The sequence below is a fragment of the Scardinius erythrophthalmus genome (assembly GCF_964197995.2).
Source record: "Scardinius erythrophthalmus genome assembly, chromosome: 19".
Taxonomy (NCBI): domain Eukaryota; kingdom Metazoa; phylum Chordata; class Actinopteri; order Cypriniformes; family Leuciscidae; genus Scardinius; species Scardinius erythrophthalmus.
Genome location: NC_138239.1, coordinates 22,265,464 through 22,290,888, shown reverse-complemented (window position 1 = coordinate 22,290,888; position 25,425 = coordinate 22,265,464). Strand labels below are relative to the sequence as shown.

Genomic DNA, 25,425 nt, shown 5'->3' with positions numbered 1-25,425 from the left:
TGAATACATTTATACAACAGGGCAGTTGAATGCTCAATTCGAATTGGTTGACAAACATTCTAAGATAAGCACACTGCTAAAGTACTTCCAGGCTGGTCTTGACCGCATTACACTTCGCCAAATTATTTCATTCATTTTAAAGGTCCTTAAAGCCAATAAAACCACAAGAACTGAAATCCATACAGACACTGAGCAAGCAAATAAACATAACAAACAAAAGGATAAAAATGAAACACTATTTCCACATTTTCCCCAAAAAATCACGACGTATCTATGGAAAGCATTCTCTTTTTCTCCCACTAAAATAACACTTGGTTCAATATTTTGTTGTACAATGAAGGTTCAATATTTTGTTGTACAATGAAGACATTCATATATTTGAGTGGCTTAAGTGTCTTTTTTTGGGTCTATGGTATATACACAGATATTTTCAAATATATTTCAAATACATGTCTGCTCTGTTTCCTTGAATTTAAAGCACTCGGTTTGCTTTTCATGCAAAACCGTGACGGTGGGTGCAGTTTAAGGCACCAAAAATATGCTCTCCATAGTCTTCAGGTCCCGCTGCTCAGATGCCCTTCCAGAGAGCAGACTCATTTCCTCTCGCAGCCTCCAGCTCTGTTTCCCACCGGCTCTGCTAACCCCCCACAGCTCAGCAATTTCAAAATAAAGTGTCTTTTTAAGCAAGCAGGCTGTACTGCCCTTTCAACCTGTTCCAATGGAGAGCGTCTCTTTAGCAAAACCCCATTGAGCGGCCACGTGGCACACTTGCTAATACCACGATCGCTTTCATTCCCCCCGAACCTCTAAAACCCTCTTAAAAGCGTTCAGACGCACTCGCAAAGCAGACGAGACACGCGCGCACGGCGACACATTAGAACGAGAGAGGAAAAATATAAGCGGAAGCGTTCACTAAATTGCACCACTCCAAATGAGTCTGATGAACCGAGCCCTTTGATTGCATTTTCAAGCTCTGCATAAAATTTGTACGCCGTTTTCTTTTAAAATGCGTCCTCATTTGCCACACTGTACCAGGGAGCATCAGTTAATCAGTGCCGCCCATAACCCAGTCCTCTATCTGCAAAGAAAAAGAAAAAGAAAAATGGCTCGGCAGAAGAAATCCAAGCAGTGGTTGTGTGTGACACCGCGTAAAGGAAAATAAATGTTATGTGCACTCGTGTGTATGTGCGAGTGAGAGGGGGGTGTGATAAATGCTTGATGTGCAATCCACCCGCCGACCGTTCCCTCCTCCGTCTTTCAAAGGTGTGCGGTGCCCTTTAAGCATGGCTCGGTGGCTTATGAGACCGGTTTCAGGCTGTGTTTACCCGTCTGTCAGGCTCACTGACGCCTGGGTGTACAACGATAAGGAAAGGTTGCCGTTTAAAGCCTCAGCGAGCTTTGCAAAACAAACTGGCAGCAAATGTGCATATTAATTCAGACAGACAAAACAGGTCGGAGGAAATATAATGACAGAGTGACACAAACAAAGCAGGTGCTAAAATGATCCCATTTAGTCATTTAACAAAAGCCGGCGCGTTCGCACGGCTCTCAGCGACTGCAGTCTTTTTCTCGCTCTGCGTTTCTAAAAATCTCTTCATCTATCTCACTGGCGCTTTCAATATTTCCCTCTCTTCCATGGAAGAGCGACGCATGAAATCTGGAAATATGATGAAGGAAGCTGCTTGTGAAATAACTAAAATATTGAACAGAACAAGATGTGATATTTGGGTGAACTGGATGGAGCATCAATGTTTATAGAAAATGTTTTGAAACGACTGGAGTTGGGTGGCAAGATGGTATATACTGTAGTGTAAGTGCGACTACAACTAGGACTGCTTATGTTATTCGTACATGACAGTGAAGAAGACGTGTCCCAAACAAGTCAAGAATGGTTATTAAAGGGAGTTTAGTTTCCCCAAAATTGAAAATTGTCATCATTCACTCACATCGTTCCAAACATATATTACTCTCTTTCTTCTAAGATATTTTGATACTTTCATCATATCGGCAAAAAAGGCTGAAATGCAAGCTGTTTGCTGATTTTCAATCTGAGCCAATAAAAAAACATTTACATGAGTGATAATGAGTGAAGACAAAGTTTAAGAGGACTCTGACAATGATTCTTCAGTGTGACGATGCCTAAATAGAAGAGGCTATTATTAGGCCTAAATAATATAAGGTTATTATATAAAAGAATATAAGAGAATAAATATTCTATCTATTCTAAGAGATAGAATAGTCTGTCTATCAACAAACATCAACAAAGACCAAATGCAAATACCACAATGTTTTTATTTCTATGCTATGTAAGATATTTAAGACTTTTTACGGCTCTAATAAAAAGAGAAGATAATGAAATGAGATGAAGTATAGTTAATATGTTCTAGATTATCCAAAAAACAGGCATTATCACACGTTATTAAAGGAACCATATGTAAGAAATGTATTTCAATTAATTATAAAATGGCCCTGATATGTCACTAGACATTAAGAAATCATGTTCATTTCAAATACTTATATCACTGACAACAGTAGTCCGGCCAGGATATTGTCATTTAAAAGTGAAGTTGCAGCCCTCAACTGATGTTGATGTTGTCATGTTGTGTTTTGGCCTGATGTCACACCCTCCACCTATCTACCAATCACGAAGTCAGTAGTGTTTCGGCATCTGGGTTGCCAGCTCTGCTCTAGTTACCACAGCTGCAGCTACAAACGTGTCGGATAAAAAATGTCTAACACTACGAAACCTAAAAGACCTCGTTATGAATCCGAAATACGCAAAACATCTCTCATGAAGCATAAACATAATTAACAGAAAAAAAACTTACTGTGTAGGACTCGTCACTTGCCATTGGAAATTCCTTGTAGCAGCCTACGTTCCTGCAGCCTAACTGGCAACCTCGAGTCAGGGGGGAGGGGATACACCGCTCTACAGTAATTTGAAAGTGATTGCAGTGCCAGTTTTGGCCACAATCTTACATACGGTTCCTTTAATATATAAACCTTTTTTTGGCTGAATTTTCAGCACTAATTTGTGATTTGTAGAGATATTGTGACAAACTTACAAGTTTTTTTGTCAAAATGCCCACCCTTAGATAAGAGCATTGCAAACTTTGTGTTAAGAGGAGTGAAGTTTGCTCATTTTCTTTTTCTATGCATATTTTTATTTTTAAACTACAGCAAGCTGACAAATTGATAACTCAACCATCATCAAATAACAAGACAATGATAATGCAGTGGCAATGGTGACGTAAAACATCTCCGTGTGAACAGACGCTGGTCCATCAATCAATAGTCCATTAGCATCCGTTTCTCTGTTATCCTCCGGGCCTCACAAGAGTCACCCCCTAAGTTTATTCATCTCTCTGTCGTCCCCTGGCCCCGCATAACTACAGATTAGCTCACTCTGTAGGGCCTCCATTCTAACCAAAGCCATTGTGTGTAACCTAATTCACCCTGAGACACGAGTCACCTTAACGAAAGTGCAAAATTAAAAAGGCGCTCGATCTCGTGGCGAGTCCTTGTGCTGACAAAAGCGGCGGAGTAGAATAAATTGCAGCCGCAACGGAAAAACAGTCTGTGATATAAATATGAAAAAGAGCCTGATTTAATTTAGTGCTCATCTGCTAAGGGCTAGAAAAATGAAATGAAATTTGAGAGGCATAATTCATCAAACCAAGCAGCCTCCATTTCAGCGGTGTCAGAGCCTCTCGGAACAGGGCAAAGAGAAACGTCTTCAAAGCTTCCAGAACCCACAGCAGGAAACGTGACTGCTTCATTAACATTCCAGAGCACTTTTCCATGCTCAAATTGACATCAGCAGAGTGAAATTACTGATTAAGCGATCTTGAGTTGTGACAAGTGCCGATTGTTGGGCTGCAGTTCTGAGTGTTTCTAAAGAACCGATGTTCTGTTTCAGAGTAACGCAGAGATAAGGGCGTCTCTCTTACCTCATTGACATTGATGCCGTGTTTCCTCATGTACTCCCGGTCATTGACCTGACCACCCTCCGCGAAGTCCATGGTTAGAATGCGCTTAGTGGAAAGATCCCAGTGAATCTTTGGGATCTGGAAGAAAACAAAACAAGAAACAGATTCTCAGCAGTTTTTTGCAGGAAGCTGTGCCATGTTTTACTTCATTTGCACTAATTATTATTTGCATGTTGAATAAATAATGAAAAACATCCTATTTAAGTCTTATTTTGGATTTTTTTGCTTTTTTTAAGCTTTGCTATGTGGTTCCTGAGGTGTTCTAACGCTGCATCCAAAATCAAATACTTCCCTACTATATGGTATGCGTAAAACAGTATGCCAAGAGTAGTATGTCCGAATACATAGTATTTGCAAAAAGTCCCCGGATGACCAATTACTTCCGGCGAGATTTTGAAGTGCGCATTCGATGGACATTTTACAATCCCATGAGGCCACGGGAGGGGATTAATGAATGGCAGTGAAGCAACACAACTGACACTGGTAGGTCACGTGACAGTAACAACATGATAGATGTAGTATGTCTGGATTACATTCATACTATACTGTATAGAACATTTTTGCAAGGGTGTTTTGAGTGGTTTTAAGGCCAATTCACACTGATGCCGGCGTCTGTCGGTGCAGACACTTCATTGGGTTCTGTTGGATCAGTGTGTTACCTCTGTCGGCGTTGGTCGACGTGCGAGAGTAGTAGTGATACTTAACTTATCAAGCACCAGTAAAGAACTAAACTGTGGAAAACAGTTATAGACTGTGCACTATGAGCACGCAGCATCACTAGCCACACCGAAATCGCCAATTTGCACACTGTCGAGAGTCGCTATCTGTACTTCCTGACAGTGAAATAGAGAAAATGGGTTCCGGCAATAAGATTCTTTGTGACGGATAATGCCAGATGCTCAAAATTAGCTATAATCTGCACATAGAGCTCAAAGCAGCAGGCTTTCTTGATGCTTCAGATGACCTTCCTCTTCCATACGACAGCTTCCTGTTCCTGAACATCACTGCTTATCTGGTGCTCTATCGCTCTACCAACTTGTCTCACTAATTAAAAAACTTTCTGCTCATAATGAGGAAGATTTACAGACTTTTTTTCTTTGATAATTTCCCTCCACCTGATAACCAAGGCCTGGCTTTTGCCACCACCTCCGGCAACACTCTTTCAGCCTAGTTCCTCTCCGCTCTCTTTATCAAACGAACGTCAACGATAAAAAATCCCTCCGTTACCACCATATAAACAGAGCCATTTTTCAGCTCAGTGTCTGCCTTGTGGAACAGCCACACGCTCTGAACTGCCTGCGACTCTGCCACACCGCCGCCGCTGTATAATCATGCTTGTTTTACAGGGCGAGAGGCTGATGCGGAGAGCCGGGGATTTATTCCTGACATGGCGGCTTGTGCTCCGCTGTCAAACGTTTTGACAGAGCTAATAGTGTGCATTAGAGGCACAAATCAGCGGTTGTGAACCCAGGCAATTCTTATTACCCTGCAGGGCCAGCCAGGTCTCTTTGTTATCCATTTAAAAATGAAAAGGGGACTTGCCTGGAAGCATTTGGCAGTTGTTATGACAGATTATTTACCTTGCAAAGTTTTTTTTGCAGGGGAGAAATATTAGGGCACTCCGATGTGTAGCATCTAGCCGAGAGAGTGTGAAAAAGTGCAAGTTAAAGCTAGTATGGTGTTCAAGTAGGACTTGTAATGTGACTTGCTTCACTTGAAAGTAGACAAAATTCTCAGAATAAGATGTTGAACTGTCAAAAAGTCTGAGCTTTTTGTTTTGTAGTGCTGAAGTCTGTTGAAAAGCGATTTTTCATGGCATTCGTGCAGCCTTGAAGGGCACACTACTCTTAAGAGTCGTTCCAAAGTGAGCAAATGAATTATTTCATGAAGGCTATGTAATTTAAAAAAATAAAAATAATCATTGATCATTTCAAGGAAGGAATCTTACCATTTATGAACAAGTGAACCTGGCTGCGAGTCATCATGATTTTAAAACCTGAGGTAATTTAAGACATTAAGGCCCACCTTTCGAAGGCTTTTCCGATGTAAATTCGGGACTTCACACGTTCCTTCTTTTCCCTCGTCTTTGCTATTTGTTCATCGGAATGTCGTCTCTTTGGTCGTGTGTCGGCCATATCAGAATTCAAGAGAATATAATTCTAGCGTTAGTCGTTGTCGTTATCTAAGACATCTCTCCTCTAGCTAACATACCTCTTCATGCTCCTCACTCCTCCACCCCCTAACACCCCCAACACCCCCCTTCATGTGCACGCGCACTAACCCCCCAACCCCCACCCCCAAATCATTCTTGTCGGTTATTGGCTGGAACGCTGTTTGTTATGTTTCGTGGTCCAGGCTGTGCCAGTATGTTTTTGTTGCTGTTTGTGGAGCCTGGGCTGTCTACAGAGACCGCGTTTTTTTACAGTGTGTTCAAGGGACAGGCAGCTAGCGGATAGTGAGGAGATGTTTGCTGTATGTGACAAAAAAAAATGCCAGCCTAAAAAACTTGTGACATCGCTTAGATTTAAGTAGATTTTATAAACGTGCCCTAGAAAAAAAAACATCACTGGTGTGCATCTTGAGAAAAAACAATGGCAGTGACATATTTTAAGATATGTCACTGCAAGTTGCTTTCAGTTAAAACAGCCCAAACATGCATTTTAGTCTGGGACTAGGCTTAAGCCTTGTCTGTGAAACCGAGGGCAAGACCTCAGATTTTAAAATGTTAAATTGCTGCTGTACGCCCAAAGACTATCACCAGTTATTCTTCAATGCCACATAAAGAGACACTTTCACAAACCTTCAAAAAGTTGAACTGCCTGAGCATGTCTGCTATTTTCTCAGCGTTTCGGCCCTCATTGAGAAAGTCCAGCTCCAGAGGCAGGTTCTTCTTGGCCTCTTCCACCAGCCACATAAAAGCAAAGTCTGGAAACAACCAGTGGACAACCTGAAGGAGAAACTGAAGAAAGACACAGGCAAACATATAGTTACACATTGCATGGTCTGATCAAGATGATTGATGATTTTTTATTTTAGTATATAGTTTTATAGGCCCTGACAAGATACATCATGTTTAGCAAAAAAAAAAAAAAAAAAAAAAAGTGCTAAACATGTCAGGAAGGGATATGAAAACTTGCACAACTGTATACGACATTAAACCGAAGCCCAGAACTCTAAACCACGACTCTGAGTAAGACTTGGCCATAATAGAGTAATTATATGTGATACAAATGAAATTGTAGGTGCATGGACAAATGGCTATTTGCAATACAATAAATGAATAAAACTGTAGGTTGAATGATGGAATCTATTTTTTAAGCACTAATGGGAGGTGAATAGGCCCCTAGAAGAATCGAGCTATACATGGGCGTGTGACAATGACAGAGCGTGTGAATTAGGCATCAGAAGCCAGGCATCGGCAGCCGTGCTCCCTCTGTAATTACCTCCATCACAACAATGTCCTTGGAGCTTTGCCGCTGGACCTTGGGATGCTGTACTTTCACTGCCACCGTCCTCCCATCTGGAAGTACTGCTTTGTGGACCTGAGCGAGGGAGGCGGCCCCGTGAGGTTGCTCGTCAAACTGGATGAAAAGATCGCTGAGCTGAGGAGGAAATTTTGTTTAAAGATTAGAAAACTAGAAAGAGGCAGGAAGAGTATCATACCGGAATGCTGCAGGTGTTGTGACACTGAAAATCAAGCAGGTAGTCATTTAAATGGTACTTTTATCCAAACTAAGAAATTTCACTATGTACTGTACAAATAGCATTTTTATTTTATATAAAAAATAAAATAAAAATGATAATATAGCAGTATATATACCCAAACTTGCTTAAAATAAATAAATAAATAAATAAAGATTTTAATAACATGCTCAGCCTCTTCGTTTCCATCTAAACCTGAACAAATCAAATGTATTAGTTCTCTTCGCAACATTTGTCGCAAAATGTGTTATATTACAAGTAAATAATGTCTACAAAGAAATATGATATTCAACAAGGAACAAATCATTTAATTGTCAGTTCAGTTATAACAGCGGGGGAAATTATGTTGAGCAGGGTGTAAGCAGAGCATCTTGTAAATGTGGTTGGTGAAAAATAGCATGACTGATCAGTATGCCACTTTTTTCCTGCGATGCCAACTGCAATGAATATTCAACACAGACACAACAGGGGCAGTGGAAGGGAATGCCAAGAGGAAGTGACAAATTTCTCGTTGGTGTGTGCACAAGAGGAGTTAACCATAAATAAATACTCCAAAAGGATTATCAAGCTGTTCTGCTCCAAAACGAAAACAACATTTTTCCAAATGCATTTCACTGCTCCTGGAGAGACAAAAAGGATGAATGTGTGGTTAAAAAACAAGGGATGCTGAACCTTTCAACATTGAGTGCTGAGAAATCCTAGCTTTTCATTCAATTAACGTCACCAGGCAACCTCTACACCAGTGGTTCTCAACCTTTTTTGGGCCAGCGCCCCCTATCCATTATCCAAGTCCCTGAATAAAGACATATGAACAATTCAATTACTATTGTATTATTAATTATTTTAAACTATCTTGAAACTATCCAAGCAGAGTTTCGCACTCAGATGTGAGGGCAGAGCCAAATCAATAATAAATATGTAAAGTATACTGCTATTAAATGATGCATATATCTCTATGTATGATTTTAAAGAGCTTGCTATTTTAACAAGTACTCGCCACTTTTGAGCGTATACATTATAAACTCTGTAAACAGAGTTTTATTACACATTATCCAAATAATTCATTATTAGCTGGACTCAGCAGATGCTGGACATGGTTGGTGTAACAAGTCCAAACTCAGTGTTTTCCGTCAGAGATGGACTCATTCTCTGACGTACATAGACAACCTGTCCGATTAGGGTAATGTGAACCTGTCCATGGATAGTTGCTCAGAGGAACCTTCCGGCTCTCCTGAGGCGTCTCTCCCACACATGACTAGCACTTGCCACTGCATGCGTTACGCAACCATATCTCTGGAAAAGCTCTCATTACACTGTAACCATGCAGATGATTTTTTCTGTGTATAATATGACATATAGAACATTTGACACAAAAATATAAATTTTTTACCTACAGTATACATTAAATCTTAGTGTCTATATTTAATCCTTATATATGTTTTGCTTTATAAAATGACAAGTTTGATCATCAAGAACCCAGCAAGATTTTACATCACCCTTTGCTGAGTCACATCTTTCTCATCTGTCATTCATAGCATGGGAGGGGGGGGGGGGGGAGCAGGGCTATGATAAGCTCCTCCCACCCCAGCTTCATTCTTCTCACTGTGGGGCAAGAATAATGGACGCAATTAGCTATAGAAGAGGTCAAGAAGGAATCCCCAGAGAGCTGTAGTCATTAGACTAGCCTGTCTCTTGTCATTTCAATATGCTCACCCCACAGTACTACAACAGCCTTCGCTACAGAAGCCGCCATATTAAACCTCAATTGTGTGCTAATTCCCTCTGGAGTTGCGTTTCAATGCGTTCAACATAGTGTGCGAAGCACAGGTCTGACATTTGTACTTTCGTACCATTTCGCCTCACTGTCCTTTCTCATTTTTGTCATTTTGTTTCTGCTGGAGCGTTCACGCAGTTGACCCAGTTTGTCCTTTCTGAAATGATCAGATAATCAGAGTTTTGTCTCTTTTTTTCGTGCGAGCTTATCTAAAGCCACAGATGACTGGGAGCACATATCAGCCAGTGCCTGTGATGGCCTGATAGCACAGTGTGACCTCTGACCTCCCGCTGAGCAGCCGGAGCCATTATTGTGCATCACTGTAATCACAGTCAGCTGAGACTGCCGCAGAGGAGATACACAAACAGAGCCGATGTCGGTGTGAGCGGCCCTCAAAACAACTAAAGCCTGCCCACTGACTTACCAATGAAGCTGTGACATTTATTTAACTGTTAACACATTTAGATGTGCAGAACTGAAGAAATAAAACAAAAAGTAAAATAAAAATTCTATATAAATAAAAATATATTTTGTAGAAATATATATATAGAACTGATCAAATGGCAACATTAACTACAATAATACTATATATTATTATAAAATACATTATTTTATACATAATAAATTATACAGAAATTATATAAAAGTATATAATACTATAACAGCAAGTAGAAATACACTGTACAACAATTTGTTTCAACTTAAAGTGTTTGTGCTACATTCAAATTAACTCAAAAATCCAAGTTGTCACTCAGTACAACTTCACATTTCAAGTTGTCAAAACTTAAAATTAAGGCAGCACGAACACTTGCTTTTTAAAGTTGAAACAACACATTTTGTTTCAGTGTACATTTTTTTCAAATCTGAGTGGGGCTTTTGTAGTTTCTAGGATGCTCTAGATCGTTACTAGGTAGTTGCAAGGTACTTAACTCCCCAAATATAGCTTAGATTCCTTCTTCAATGTGGAATTTTGTACTCATTTTATTTTCCAATACATGAAAACTCAATCCAATCACTTAAAAAAGTAATAGTACACTCTCTTCAACCTAAGCAACAAAATAGGCTGTTTGCATTAGCTTTAAATTTTTTGGTTTTAGCTTTTGATAAACTACTCACCGACCCCACTGAAACTAACAGCATAACCAAAGTGATCAATCAACTATAAATGTGTGAAACATTCAGAATCAAGCAGATTTATGCATGAATGCTTCCTAAAGTGTAAGTTGATCGCCGTCTAAATCTTAATAATAAATATAAGGGGTTTGCAAGTGTGTGTGTGTGTGTGTGTGTTTCAATAATACTGTATAAACACCTCAGATATCTCAGATGGCTCAAAGATAACTCACTATATAGTGGTCAGACACATCCACTGAATCAAAAGAAGAGAAGCCTGGGCTTACTGCACTAAAATACATAACTGTGCATCTCACAGAATGTACTACAGATAAATATAATAGATATTTTTTTTGCAGCAAAGCCCATTAACATTTTTATAGTAAACCGAGTCTTCCAATATTCTTTCAGAGAAATTCTTTCTTTGCGGACCGTCATTATTCATCCTCCTGAAATTGGCGGTCTTATCTTAATTACACAAATACAAAAACGTGTTTTCCAACATAACATGCCAACAATTCGGCATTCCTGTTTTAATGCAAACTAAATTTGTTTTCCAAAAACTTTAAAATAACTTTGAAATGAAAAGGATGGCATCAAATACAATCAATCAATCAATCAATCAATCAATCAATCAAAAATAAATATGTTCACACACACAAACAAAACCAGTTATGACTGAAGCCACCTGAACATTTCCGTTGTCATCAATAGGGGAAGTTTTTGTATGTTGCGATACAATGCAACTGATTACATTTTAAGAAAAAGTGCATAGCTGCAAATAATAGACACACTACAGTTCAAAAGTTTGAGGGTTTTTGTTTTCTTTTTCATCAAGGATACATTAAACTGATCAAGTCACAGTAAAGATATTTATAATGTTACAAAAGTAATTTCTATTTTAAATAAATGCTGTTCTTTTAAACTTATTAATCATGAAAAAAAAGCATGGTTTCCGCAAAAAAAAAAAAAAAAAAGAAAGAAAAAAAAGTAAGCAGCAGTTTTCAACATTGATAAAAAGAAATATTTCTCGGGGAGCATATTAGAATGATTTCTGGAGGATCATGTGACAGTGAAGACTGGAATAATGATGCTGAAAAATCAGCTTTGCCATCACATAAATGATATTTTATAATATATTCAAACAGAAAACGGTTATTTTAAACGGCAATGATTTTACTGTATTTTTGATCAAATAAATGCACCCTTGGTTAACATATGAGACTTAAAAACATTTAGAAAAAACAGTAATGTAATTGTAATTTTGAACAGTAATGTACATCAAATGATCCATCATAGAATGTTTCTGTGAAAAAAAAATGTTTATCCTGATCCACAAATTCTGATAAGTCTTTTGGAAATGGGGTCTTTTGTTTTAAATAAAGAGTCAAATTTGTTTGTAAACAGGTATCTTATTTTTTATGAATATTATCTGCTAAATAAAATTTATATCACCACAATACAAAGCCCCCAATAACTTATACCGCCTAGTTCCAGAGATTCATTCCTCTTCCTTCAGTCGTACTGGATTTCAGACTCATTTGAATGACACTTTAGTGTTAACCTGTCCAGGTCAGGAAGGAATTAACCTATTAACTCTGTGACTATCTTTTAAGAGGTGATCAAGATGCACTCAAGATGAAAGTCAACTGAACTCAGGACTGAATTTGTGCTCTCACGTTTGTCACCTTCTCTTTTTTCCCCTCCCCTCCGCCACAATCCACAAATAAAGAGTGACAAATCACTTAAATCCGTCCCTTGCCATCGCCTGTCCTTTTTTGAAATTATAGGGGAAGCAACAAAGGAAAAGGAACTCTCTCCCACGCTGAGTTCCGTTGGAGACAGGGAAGCTGGAAATGTGCGTGTCGTTTTCTGTCCTAAAATCAGAGAATGTTCCCACACAGGCAGACCTGCAGATGCAGCCCGTTTCTTGAGATATTCAGGGTCAGCATCCCAACTCTTCAAGCCAGAGAAAACGTGGGGGGCAAGGACAATACCCGAGCATTTTACACGAGTGACACCTCACAGTGTGTCCCAAAACCACCAGAACACACACTCAGTGTCAGACAGACCGTCTCTCAGCGGTCCACCTCCAAAGCTTTATAACTCACTTCCATTGGCTCAGATTTCTGTGGCCGCTTGAGTGGGACACATGGGAAATGGTCGCATATAAATGTGAAGCTAACTGGTCAAATGCCTTAATTACTTGTCTTACATTAGTAAGTTTCAAATTGATCAAATAAACTAAAGCTTTAGGTATACAGAATGAGCAATTAACATTACTTATACAGAATGTGGTAATCTAGTAATCTACTTTATTTGAATATATTTTGTATTATACAACATTTCCAGTTGCATTTATTAAAAAGTCACCATGATTAATTGAAAAAAATTAAGTTATGTGAACTTGACAATTCCACATACCTTAATTTTTTACACTGCGCATGAAGTTTATTTAATTAATTTTAAGGCAACGGGTTTCCTCACTTTTTTTTTAAGTTAAGTCAACTGATCACTTTTTACAGTGTACGATGTGGTTGACAGGTATGAAGATGAAGGAGATTCAAAAACAAAACAGGCTTTATTAATAATCCAGACACTGAACACGCTTGAGAGAAACGCAAACCACACAATGTTTAAATGATAATTGACTAAGAACAACTGAAACACATGGCTATATAAACAGGGGTAGAACAAAGGAAAGTCAACTAGACATGTGGAACTAATACGTAACTAATGAGGCCATAATCAGCAACCAATGAAACCGATACTAAACAGACACTAAATCAATATTTCTTGGAGTCAATAAGTTGTTTGTACACAACGTATGTGTGCAAGAACTACACTTTATATATGAATACCTACTATTAACTACAATTACTAATGAGATCATGATTCCTATTTCAGACCATCAAGTGCTGAATAAAATCACGATCCCCTGCTTTTATGAGATTCCAAGCCTAAAACACAGAATCTCCTGGGAAACGTGTCATCTGAGTCTTGTTTGCCTTGTCCCCATCACAGTCTCATTCCCTTACTTCCTTTATCTTTATCTCTCTCTCTCTCTTTCTCTGAGGTCTCAGAGACAGGTGAAGAGCATCTTCAAGTGCTTCCTCTAAGAGCTTTCTTTAAGAGGGGCCACAGCAGTTGAAACCCCTAGCAAAGAGTAAAAAGAGAAAGGCAGAGACACGGGAGAGAATTGATTACGCCTGGTCTGGCATTAACCGCCACTGTGCCCAACCCTCACAAATCCAATTCACCTAATTGTGCAACAATTGCTCACGATAAAAGACCATCTTGAAATCAAGCTCTCGCCAGAGTGACTCCACAAAAGACTTCTTTTTCTTTTTACACACTTCTTAAGACTTTTCTCTGAGGTACCCGCTTCAATTTCTATGTGAGGCGCTGTGAATAAAACGTAACATATTGTCGGTGATCGCAACAGCTAATTTGCCAAACTCTCTATAGACTGCGGAAACTCCCCGAGGAAGGTGTTACTCATTTTTCTGGCAGTCTGCAAGCTTGTGAATCTCTCGGCTGAGGGCTGAAACTCCGCTCGTACCATCTGACAGGCCTCTCATTCACACGCCGGCTCGGAAACGACACCGCAAGCCCTCGGGGAGCTCACTCACATACCCGCACTGGGAAAAGTGAGGCTCCCAAAGGCTTCCAATCACTAACCGCATATGCCATGACATACATTACCCTACTGGTGCAGAGATGACAGTCCAGACTCCTTGCGGCCATTACATCACTAGCTTCCTGCAAAGAACTTAGGAGTAAAAGCATCATGACTTGGAAAGGTTGCAGGCAGGGGTAATTGCATGACGTAAGCAATTATAACACTCAAGCATGTCCCGAAGAGGCCTGTGTGGGCAGCTATAGAGTCAGGTCTCGGTTTCAAAAAAACAATCGTGAGGGCTGTGCGCTTCTGCAGCCTGAGGGGACGCTGTGATGAACGCTGACATTTTTACAAGGAGCGTTTAAGAGGCAAATGTTTCATCTGGGAGGTTTAAAAAGCAAATTAACTCAGATCTCTTGCCCTGGGGCAACTAGCTAATTTGATTTGGTGTGGAGGTGGGCGACGCAGGTACATTTTTTTTGCTACTGAGTAGGAACAGTACTAGGACCCAATTTGCAGGTACCAACATTTGGGGGCTTTTTACAGCTTTCTATTGATATAGACTGTTGTGAATAAATTAGTAAATGCTGAATTATTGGGGAGAGAACAACAATGAAATGAGGAAGTGGCGCAGGTTAGAATCTCCCGCTCTCTCTGAGAAATGGCATTAGAGTGTGAGAGAGAGAGAGAGAGAGAGAGAGAGAGAGAGAGAGAGAGAGAGAGAGAGAGAGAGATAGAGAGATAGAGATATAGAGATATAGAGATATAGAGATATAGAGAGATAGAGAGATAGAGAGATAGAGAGATAGATAGATAGATAGATAGATAGATAGATAGATAGATAGATAGATAGATAGATAGATAGATAGATAGATAGATAGATAGATAGATAGATAGATAGATAGATAGATAGATAGATAGATAGATAGATAGATAGATAGATAGATAGATAGATAGATAGATAGATAGATCTCATTATTATCAAAGTTGAAAACAGTTATTTACATTTTTATTTCAGGATTCTTTGATGAATAGAAAGTTCAAAAGAACAGCATTTATCTGAAATAGAAAACTTTTGTAACATTAAACACTACCGTTCAAAAGTTTGGGGTCAGTAAGATTTTATATTGTATTTTTGGGGGAAATAAATAAAATAAATCAATACTTTTATTCATCAAGGATGAAAATAAATTGATCAAAAGTTACAGTAAAGAAATTTATAATGTTGCAAAAGATTCTATTTCAAATAAATGCTGTTCTTTTTAACTGTCTATTCATCAAAGAATCCTGAAAAAAAAAAATTGCACACAACTGTTTCCAACATTGATTAATTATAATAATGAATGTTTCTTGAGCACCAAATCAGCATATTAGAATTATTTCATAAAGGATCATGTGACACTGAAGACTGGAGTAATGATGCTGTCAGCTTTGATCACAGGAATAAATTACATTTGAAAATATATTAAAATAGAAAACAGTTATTTTAAATTGTCATATATTACTCTTTTTTTTGTCTTTTTATCAAATAAATGCAGCCTTGGTGAGCAGAAGAGACTTCTTTTAAAAACATAAAAAAATCTTACTGATCAAAAACTTTTGAAAGGCAGTGTGTGTGTACACATACACATACAGGCTATGGACGTCACTTGTTCTTATTTATTGAATTGAGCATAAATAAAACCGAAACATTAAAGATTCAATTCAGGCAAGACAGACAAGCATTATTAGCTCTGACACCTTATATCTCTTATAAATTTTAATTCTAATTCAGACATGAAATTCTAATTACCATGTCAGTGTTCACCCCAATCGACATCAGCAAAGACGGCCACCATCAATAAACTTTGTATAGAACAGTATGGAGCCACATGGTACAGCGAACTCATTTACAATTCAAAGAGCTTTGTGTTCAGCTGTGTGTTCTGGAGGATGTTTCTCATCTGCCTGCTTTCAAGTTGTATGCAGTAATTTTAAAGATGTTTGGCAGGAATAATAAGAAGGTTTCTTACACAATTGCATATGTATAATCACAAGCAACATACTCTTTGTGATGATGAGCACTATACTGCTGCCTCTGCTGACACTATAATGGCTGTGGTGAGCTCAATTTTCTCCTGCGTCTCTGAGGTATAATTAAAACATGCTGTAATATTTTTTTTCCAAACACTGATACGCCATAAAAACTAGCCACAAACTGCTCATTTCAGGGGTGGTCAGGCTCCAAAATGAAATAAAAGCAATACAAAATACACCATATGACAATATTCCAGAATATTCCATTTCTTTTAAAGCTATAAGATAGCACTGGGGGAGTAACAGAACTAAATTTATCAAGTCATTATAAAATCACTAACAGTTTCAATGCGTCTTTTAACATCACTCTGCAAATAGTCACCTTTTGCGTTCTATGGAATAAAGTCAGTCAGGTTTGAAAAAAACATGAAGATTACCTTTTATGGGTGAACTGTTCCTTTATATAGTACACATAAATGGTATACATATACAGTACTGTGCAAAAGTCTTAGGCTCGTTTGTAAATACTGTATATATACAGTCATGTGAAAAAGAAAGGACACCCTATTGAATTCTATGGTTTTATGTATCAGGAAGACATAATAAAAAAATCATCTTGTCCTTGGCAGGTTTTAAAATGAGGTAAATACAACCTCAGATGAACAACCACAAATGACATATTACACCGTGTCATTATTTATTTATCACAAATTAAGCCAAAATGGAAAAGCCATGGGTGACAAACTAAGTAGAGCCTATGATTCTTATGCTTGTCGAGCCACATCTGGCAGCAATAAGTTCCAAAAAGGAATCATTTTCTGTATGACAGTATCAGTCAGGAATTTTGTCAAACTCTTCTTTAAGTTGCTTCAGTTCATCAAGGTTTGTGGACATGTGTTTATGCACAACTCTCTTGAGGTCCCGCCACAACATTTCAGTCGGGCCAGTGGTACACCTTGATTCTTTTCTTAAAGGGTGTCCTTTCTTTTTCACATGACTGTACACCATTGAGATGACTTGGAAAGAGTGTCCCAATCAACCTGTATTCACGATATACTGTATAAACTGTTATTTTAAACTCACTGCATTATAGAATCAGTAAGATTATGACCACCTGCGATTATGACAAAGAGTTGTTAACATCTTAAAGTGCTTTTCACATATCACCTGGGGAGTGCTAAACTATTTCATGGATACATTGAAACTTTGGATGTCTCAGAGAGTACGATATTTCAGGTTTAAATGTGAAAAATCAAGAAATTGCATGTCAGCATGCAGCTATTGAACGGTACCATACAAGAACGCACGAAAAGTGCCGTAATTAGTCATTACTTGTGCAGTTAAGTGCATAACCTCTTTTCAGTCTACTTCAGATCTGAACATTGTGCCTGAAATGTCAGCCTTCCCGTAGAAACGGATCAGAGTAACAAGCCTAGAGCAAAAATTCAGAGTATTTGAGAAGGCAGAGCCCTTTAGCAGGGGAAATGAGAAGATGCCTTTGACCTAAACACAGAACGCTTGGAAATGACAGCCAAGCCATAGAATGTTGTGATTGTTTAGGATGTTAATTACACCGAAAGAAGCTGTAAAACAAGCCACAAGACTCTGCTCAATGAATAGGGAAGTAGGCACAGCTGGGACGCTTATAATCAGAGGCAGAGAGAAAAAAAAAAAAAAAAAAAGAGAGATCAGTGCTTTGGAGATTAAATATTATCTTTTCACAGCACTAAATAAATCAACTTCTCTTGCAGCTTCATTCACTCACACTGACGAGTGTATCACATAACTGACTTTTTTCCATGTCACCTGCCTTCCATTTGGCATTTTTCAGTATGTTGATTTGAAGAAAACTCTGCACGCATGCAAAGTTGGTTGATAACATAACTGCAAAAAAGTAATCGAAAAAGTGAGGGTGCGCTATTGCCAACCGTCCCACTTAACCACTGACAATCTCAAACACAAAGGCCTAATCATCCATCTCACCATTCTGTTGCTGTAACTATGGGTTGATGGATCTGGTAAGACACTGAAAATACTGACCAATGACCATATGTGTTCACCCAAAGATGTGCATTCTGCAATCATTTAAATCATATGCAAATGTAATTCCAATCAGCATGACTTTTTTTTAGTGGCACACAAAGGGAGACATTTTCAATTTGTATCTACAATGAATGGTTACTGGAGATTTCCGGCTACAAAAAGGACACAATAGCACTATAAAAGTATCAAAATAGTACCATAAAGGATCATATAGTATATAGAACTTTATACATTATAACTATTTCAAGTGATCTGACAGATTTTAGTGTTAAACAGAATAAAATGTATGTTATTATTTACCAAAATCCTTAAATATTTGAATATCTGATATAATTCCACAGAAGATGTCATATAGGTTTTGAACAAAATGAGGGCAAAGTACATGATTTTCATGAATATTCATTTAAAATCTGTTTAGAAATGGACACTAGACATTTATTCTACACTTTTTGACATTGAGATCCAAAAGTCTGCCCAAAGGCTCAAAGAATCACTGGCACTCAGACAAAATTTAATTTAAAGATAAGATATAATCGTATATCAAAGGAGTTCCCCAATTTACAAGCAAAACTAATTCCTGGATATTTACTGAAAGTGTATCCTCAAAGAATATGAAAGGTTTACATCAGAATAAAAGGTTTCATCGGAAAAAAACAACAACTCAAAAGCAATACTTCATTAGAATCAAACTATTACCTACTCAATTAAAAACAAAATAAATAAAACATTGAATAAATGTAAAAAAAATAAAAAATCCCTAATGACAAGATAATAACTTTAACACAGTTATAAAACAACTCAACAATGTTAAAGTTATGCATAGTCTTGCAGGTCTTCTATGTATATATTTCAATGTTTTTGTAAGGTTCTGCTTGTAAAAGTGCTTAGCTAGTTAAGGCTACAAATCAAGTGTTCACAAATGTGAATTCTCCTCTGCAATTACATATTATATAACCGAGACCCGCTCTATTTTTTAATGCTGCTTTCCTGCACTATTTTTGTTATGTTTTGTTTCGTAAAATGCATTGTGGCATTCACATGAAACGCATTTACGATAAAAGACGACATGATTCCACGTAACATAACTGAGGTTTGTAGACAGACAAAAGCCTTTAAAACGTTCTCGCACGCGTACCATTACAATCACTGAAGCTAATGCAAAAGAAACGGAACAACTTTCAACAGTCGACTGGTTTGGCATCAGACCAGTCTCACAAGAAAAAGATATCCAATCACTTTTAGCAGTGTTATGGTCCTATTCAGAGCAGTGTGTTGGGTGGATGAATGGCTTGCTAATGGAGCAGATATTCATGCTGAGGAAATGGAGAGATAACATTCTGCTGTGGGGCGTATGGGAGAAAAACTCTGGTGAGTGAGATAATGCAGTGTTTATGGTAATATTTTAATCTCTTATCGTGCTAGAGGAGAAACCCAGAGGGTATTTATCAGCTTTTGAACTAACGCACCACTGCTTTATTCATTTTTATCATCTTAAAAAAAAAAAAAATCTATTTTCCCATTTTTGTGGTGCCCTATCAGAAGCAACAAGCGATGGTTTTTGCTTCTGTTTTTTGCTCTCTCTTTCATGTGATTGATGTGTTATTCATTTCATTTTTATAAATGTCAGCAGTCAAAGACAGTTTTGTGATATGAAAAAGACCAATTGAAATAAGATTATGTGAATTAGCCCAGTGTTTCTCAACTGTTGTGTCACAAGACCGTTTTGAGTGTGCAGTCAAAAAAACAATGGTTGCGTCCAAAAACGTAGGCAGCTGACGTGTTGCCTCGCTGCCTTATCAAGCAATGACTTTGTAGGCACACTCACAAAAGTACCTCACAAAACTGATTTCAGGCAGCGTAACGGTTTAATGAACTAAGGCAAAATAGAGAGAGCTTTAGTGATAACTAAGCAAATATTTAATTACTACAATAGTAATTTCTCGCTAGAAACTAGCGAGAACTGAGTGAGCTAAAAAAATAAAATAAAGATGGCACCTGAAATTTGCAGTTGGTGGTCAGTTTGTGTATAAATGTACGTTTTTGACCAACGTTTTTCAATTCTGATGTAGTATCTAGCTAGAAATTACTATTGTAGTAATTAAATATTTGCCTCAGAAGTCTGTCCGAAATTGCGTCCAGTTTATAGTGGTCGACCGATATTGGTTTTTTGATTGCCGATGCCGATATATTTTATATAATCAATATTTAATAAATTAGAAATAAATTAGAAAACAAATCTTTAAAATAAACATGCTTATACTTTAGATGGCAACTTCTTGAATCTGCAATCCTATAACGTTTTTTTTTTATTTATTTTTTTTATGTGTATAAAAAGGAAGTAAACACTGTAACAGGGCACTCAGTAATTGGTAATTTCGTGCGTACTGGTAATCATATTTTTTCAAATAAAGACAAAGTAATGTTAATATTACATATAGGGGTGTAAGAAAAAAATCGATACACTTGAGTATCGCGATATTTTATTTTGCAATACTGTATCGATTTTCAAAAACGCAATATCGATTTTTTTTTTTTTTTTTTTTTTTTTTACGTCCAAAAATATTCATGGTAAGACCGTAAGACAGTGGTTCACGTTTATGTTGTTTAAATCCCAACCACTAGATAGCTATGCTGAGACGCACCACTAGTGTCCTCGCCAGGCTCGCCTTTAACGGTGCGTGTCCACTGGACATTTTAGGATTGACAGCGGACCGGAGAAAGCTTTGAGAGCGACCGAGAGCGTTGGGCAGTTCTCGACTTTATACAAATAAAGCGAAAAACGCAGTCGGCAGCCAACTGCTGTGAGGTTCGGGGTGTGACGTCTGTCTTGAGAGTTTAAACATATGCAGATTGTGCCGGAGTTTATGCTGGATTTAGTGCGTAAATCATTTTGTTTACAAATTAGACGTTGTGCAGTTGCTATGTTAAATATTTCATTTTGGATGTGTTTATCATGATTATATTGGCTGGTTTTATAAAAGTTGATACAATTGAAAGGATATCTTTGCTTGGTGCATTTGGAAACAAAGCTTGTCTATTTCTAAATGTAATCGCGTGCATCGTTCACACCAAATGCGAATAGAGCGTCTGGCGCGAGTGATTTCAATGTTAAGTCAATGCAAAGACGCGTTTACGCGCGTCTTGAGGTCTTGCAGCACGAATGAAGGCCTCATTATACTTCTGCGTCGGACCTACGCCGGAGCCTATACGCCGTAGGCAACGTGTTGGTTTTAATTTATACTTCTGTGTCGTTGTCCGCGTTGACGCGCACCTAGGGAGCATGTGAAACCCCGAGGGAGGGGTTCTGGCAGACCAATCACCGCGCTTGTGTCCGCGTAGAATTGACGCGTTGTTACATTTTTGGAGAGGTGCACGTCAGGGTACGTCGTAGGGTAGGCGCGCTACACACAGCCTACGACGTAGCTACGGCGGCAGTTCGACGCAGAAGTATAAAACAGGCTTGAGTCGTTTAGCGCGGCGCGGTTCGCCTCATTCGCGCGTCCAGTTCTTTTAAAATCTCAATATATTTCAATATATGACACATTCATTTTGTTCACTTTCATCCACTTTCATTCATTTTCGTCCAGTTCACGTTGTTGTTTTGTATTGTGACAGGGGCTATGTACCTATTTTCTTTTGAGCATATAAAAATTTGCTCACTAAGAACCTGTGAACCACAATCCCAAACTGGCAGTTTGATTTTCTGTGTACTGAATTGTTTACCTAAAGTAAACCTCTTTGACTTTTATGCACATCATGTCTTTTTTTAATATATTTTACTTTAAAAAAAATCCCAATATATCGCCTTATGCACAGTATCGAAATATATTGCAATATATTGAATCGTGACCCATGTATCGTGATACGTATCGTATCGCCAGATTCTTGCCAATACACAGCCCTAATTACATATAGCACACAGTGAAAACGATATGAATATAACACAGTGGGCAACTAGATATAGCACAGCATATTTTAAAATGAAGGATTTCAAGTTTTTCGATCGCGTCTCCTGTGAAGCTGATCTTCTGTTTGCATTCACTCACTTCGCACGGACCGACCGTCACTCGCAGTAACACGTTTATGCAGGCTACAAATGCACACTTCACAAGATATCACAGTTGGATTCGATTAAATCTGCAAGGTTTGTGAAATTAAATGTTTATTAGATATTCAGATATTTGTTTAAATGATGTAGATGCGCATTTGCTGAATGTTGACGGTAAATGAGAAAGTATTTTAGCCTGAATGTTTGCCTTTTCTGTTACAAATAATATAAAAGCAAATGCTTTACTTTTTCGCATGCCATTTACTTTCTTTGTTTACCAGTTCTGTCTAACAAAGTATTAGATATGACTGACATACACAAACTAATGAAGACGGAGAATATGAGTGAGCGCTGTGTGATCATGCGCTGGTGTTCTCAGTGCCGCCCGTCAAAATATAAGTCTGGAGCGCCGTCAAAATACAAGTCCCGCTTACAACACATCGGCCGATGCCGATATTTAAAAAATGGCAAATATCGGCCGATATATCAGCCTTGGCGATATATCAGTCGACCACCACCAGTTTCGTGAGGTATCTCCGCAAGTCAGCAGCGTTTTCGGACGAAGCCAAAAAGTGTGTTTGAATTGAAGCGGCACTGCGCAGACCGATCAGAGTATGACATCAAAGTACGACATCAAAGTTCCACGAGAGAGATTAGAGAATTGTTCTCATGGTACTTTGATGTCATAAACCGATAGATCTGCGCAGCGCTGCTTCAAGTCGAACACACCTGTTTTCAGGCTATACATCTGTGGCATTATTATTAAAACGTTATTTTTGTAACTTGCTACGAAATAAGTCTCAACTCAGAAAAAACAACTTTCCTGTCCTGTCAGCCGTTAGACTGAGCTCATAAAGCTCAGTCTTCAATTGCTTGCGCAAATCCAGCGGCACACGATGTATATCACTTCATTATAAACAAAGTGAGAAAGAAATTATGAGCATGCAACATCGTAGTTATGGGGTCAATTGGTCAAGTCATGAAATTCCCAAAAAGAACCAATAAATTACGTAACCGGTACGTCGTGTGCTAGCTGGGAAAGTTTTTCATACATGTATGATGTTCATTCTATTCATCAAGAGCAGTTTCCATTTGTTTCATTACAGTTCATGTCAGTATTGTATTTACCATGATAACTTTTGTTTCCATAACCCCAAGAAGCCACTTAATTTTCACTTGGTGTTATTTTGTATATTTTTAAATGACTAAGGTGGCTCATACCGACCAACTTTATTGTATAAAAAAAAACTAGTTTGGGACTACAACCAAAGCCTTACCTTATAGGCCTACTGCTTATTCATCAGCATTAGTTGTATTCTTATAATTTATGTGTTTGTTAAGAAAAGTGGGACTTGTCTGAGTGTCAACCATTTTTGTAAAATAAATTTGCTTGGTTTAAAAAACTACAAACTACACAAACGTTCATGATGAAAGTCTGAAAAAGTTGTTTCTGTGTTTGTTTTCACAGAGAGTGAGGAACAGTCTTAGAGATGCACCACAGAGCAGTGCAGTAGGGTCTTCTCTTCAGGGCCGAGCGGACAGATTGTAGAGTCATTTCTACGGCACACTCCAGATTCACACTGTAGGACCACATATGCCACCACAAATGCTACAGTTCCGTTTCGTTTCTCATTTTTTTGACTGACTTACAAAAAAAAATCTTGCAGCCTCCAAGTAAACTTGGCTGTTCACTTTATAATGAAAAGGCACATCTATGTACTATATTGGCTGCATGGATGCAGTGTTTTCTACACATTAAGTGGCTGAGCAGCATGTCTGCTACATCTACTGTATAGTGGCACACCACAAGGAAACAAGTCTAAAATTAAAGAAATGAGATAAAAAGAGTGTGTACCACAAAATAATAAAAAGATGTTAAACAGACAACATCTTGCTGTACACAACAATATACTACATGCCCCATAGTCTGATTTACAAATGAAAAGTGAGACAGTTCTTTAACAAATCTGTCAAAAAGACTCACAAACTGAAGTTATCATTTAGAATTACTCAGTAAATTTGCCACAGTGGTTATTAAAATAGTGAAGTCTGTTATTTCTGCACTGACACCCACGTATATATACACAACTACATAAATTAATTGATATTATTCCATCATAATTCAAAAATGTTTTGCAAAGGGGGAAATACACACACAAAAACAAACCAATAAAAAAAAATACACAAAAAATACAAAAACAAACAAACATAACTCAATGATAACTTCGTTTATCATTATTTTTGGAAAACAAAGCTTGGCCTTGGGCCAGAGTGTTGGTGCTAGAGTAAAGGGTTTGGCATGGAATGGCAGGGAGTAACATGTGATTGTAGAGAACAGCCCATATGGATACAGGAAGCACTGGGACAGCCTGCATTCTGCGAGGGTGGCAAACCACTGAAGCAAAGAGGGCTGAGTCTGGATATTTACAGGGTCCAACAAATCACCAACGCCAAAGATGTCCAGCCACCCACATGCTTCTTTACTATTATAAACCAATGCCAAAAAGACCACATGCTCTTTTCTCAGACCCTCATGCTAAGTATAACTGTTTTTCATCTTTCTGTGGATTCATTGGGTGTTCTAAGAGTTTATGGATCAAATCGTGACTCAACCCTCAGTATGGAAAAACAACCAAAAATTTGCATTTACAGTAATGCACTTAAAAATTAAGAAACCTTATGAAGGATTTAAAACATAGACAAGCTATATCATTTATTTTTCATTTAATTATGTTGTCAAGTTTTTAAATCTTTAGAAAAATGTCAGAAAGAACAAACAAACAGGAAATAAAAAGAAAGAAAGAAAGAAAGAAAGAAAGAAAGAAAGAAAGAAAGAAAGAAAGAAAGAAAGAAAGAAAGAAAGAAAGAAAGAAAGAAAGAAAGAAAGAAAGAAAGAAAGAAAGAAAAGAAAGACTTGAACAAAAGAAAAATGACCAAATTAACAAAAGGAAAAAGAACAGAACAAAGGAAAGAAAGAATGAACGAAGGATAGAAAAACAAATGAAGGAGGGAAGGAAGGAAGGAAGGAAGGAAGGAACGAACGAACAAACGAACGAAAGGAATGAACAATTAAAAATGAAAGATCGAAGAGAAGAGAAGAGAAGAGAAGAGAAGAGAA

The 25,425-nt window shown here is 37.9% G+C and overlaps 1 protein-coding gene across 2 annotated transcripts in view; it reads right to left on the bottom strand.

The window, feature by feature from the left end:
• Window positions 1-25,425, bottom strand: part of adck1 (aarF domain containing kinase 1) — a 123,383-nt gene that overhangs the window by 49,178 nt on the left and 48,780 nt on the right. For both annotated transcript variants that reach the window (XM_081347499.1, XM_081347498.1), the window contains 3 exons: window positions 7,433-7,591; window positions 6,790-6,948; window positions 3,951-4,067 (listed from right to left, as the gene is read on the bottom strand). In XM_081347499.1, the coding sequence (XP_081203625.1) occupies window positions 3,951-4,067; window positions 6,790-6,948; window positions 7,433-7,591 (435 nt within the window). The remainder of the gene's footprint in view (window positions 1-3,950; window positions 4,068-6,789; window positions 6,949-7,432; window positions 7,592-25,425) is intronic.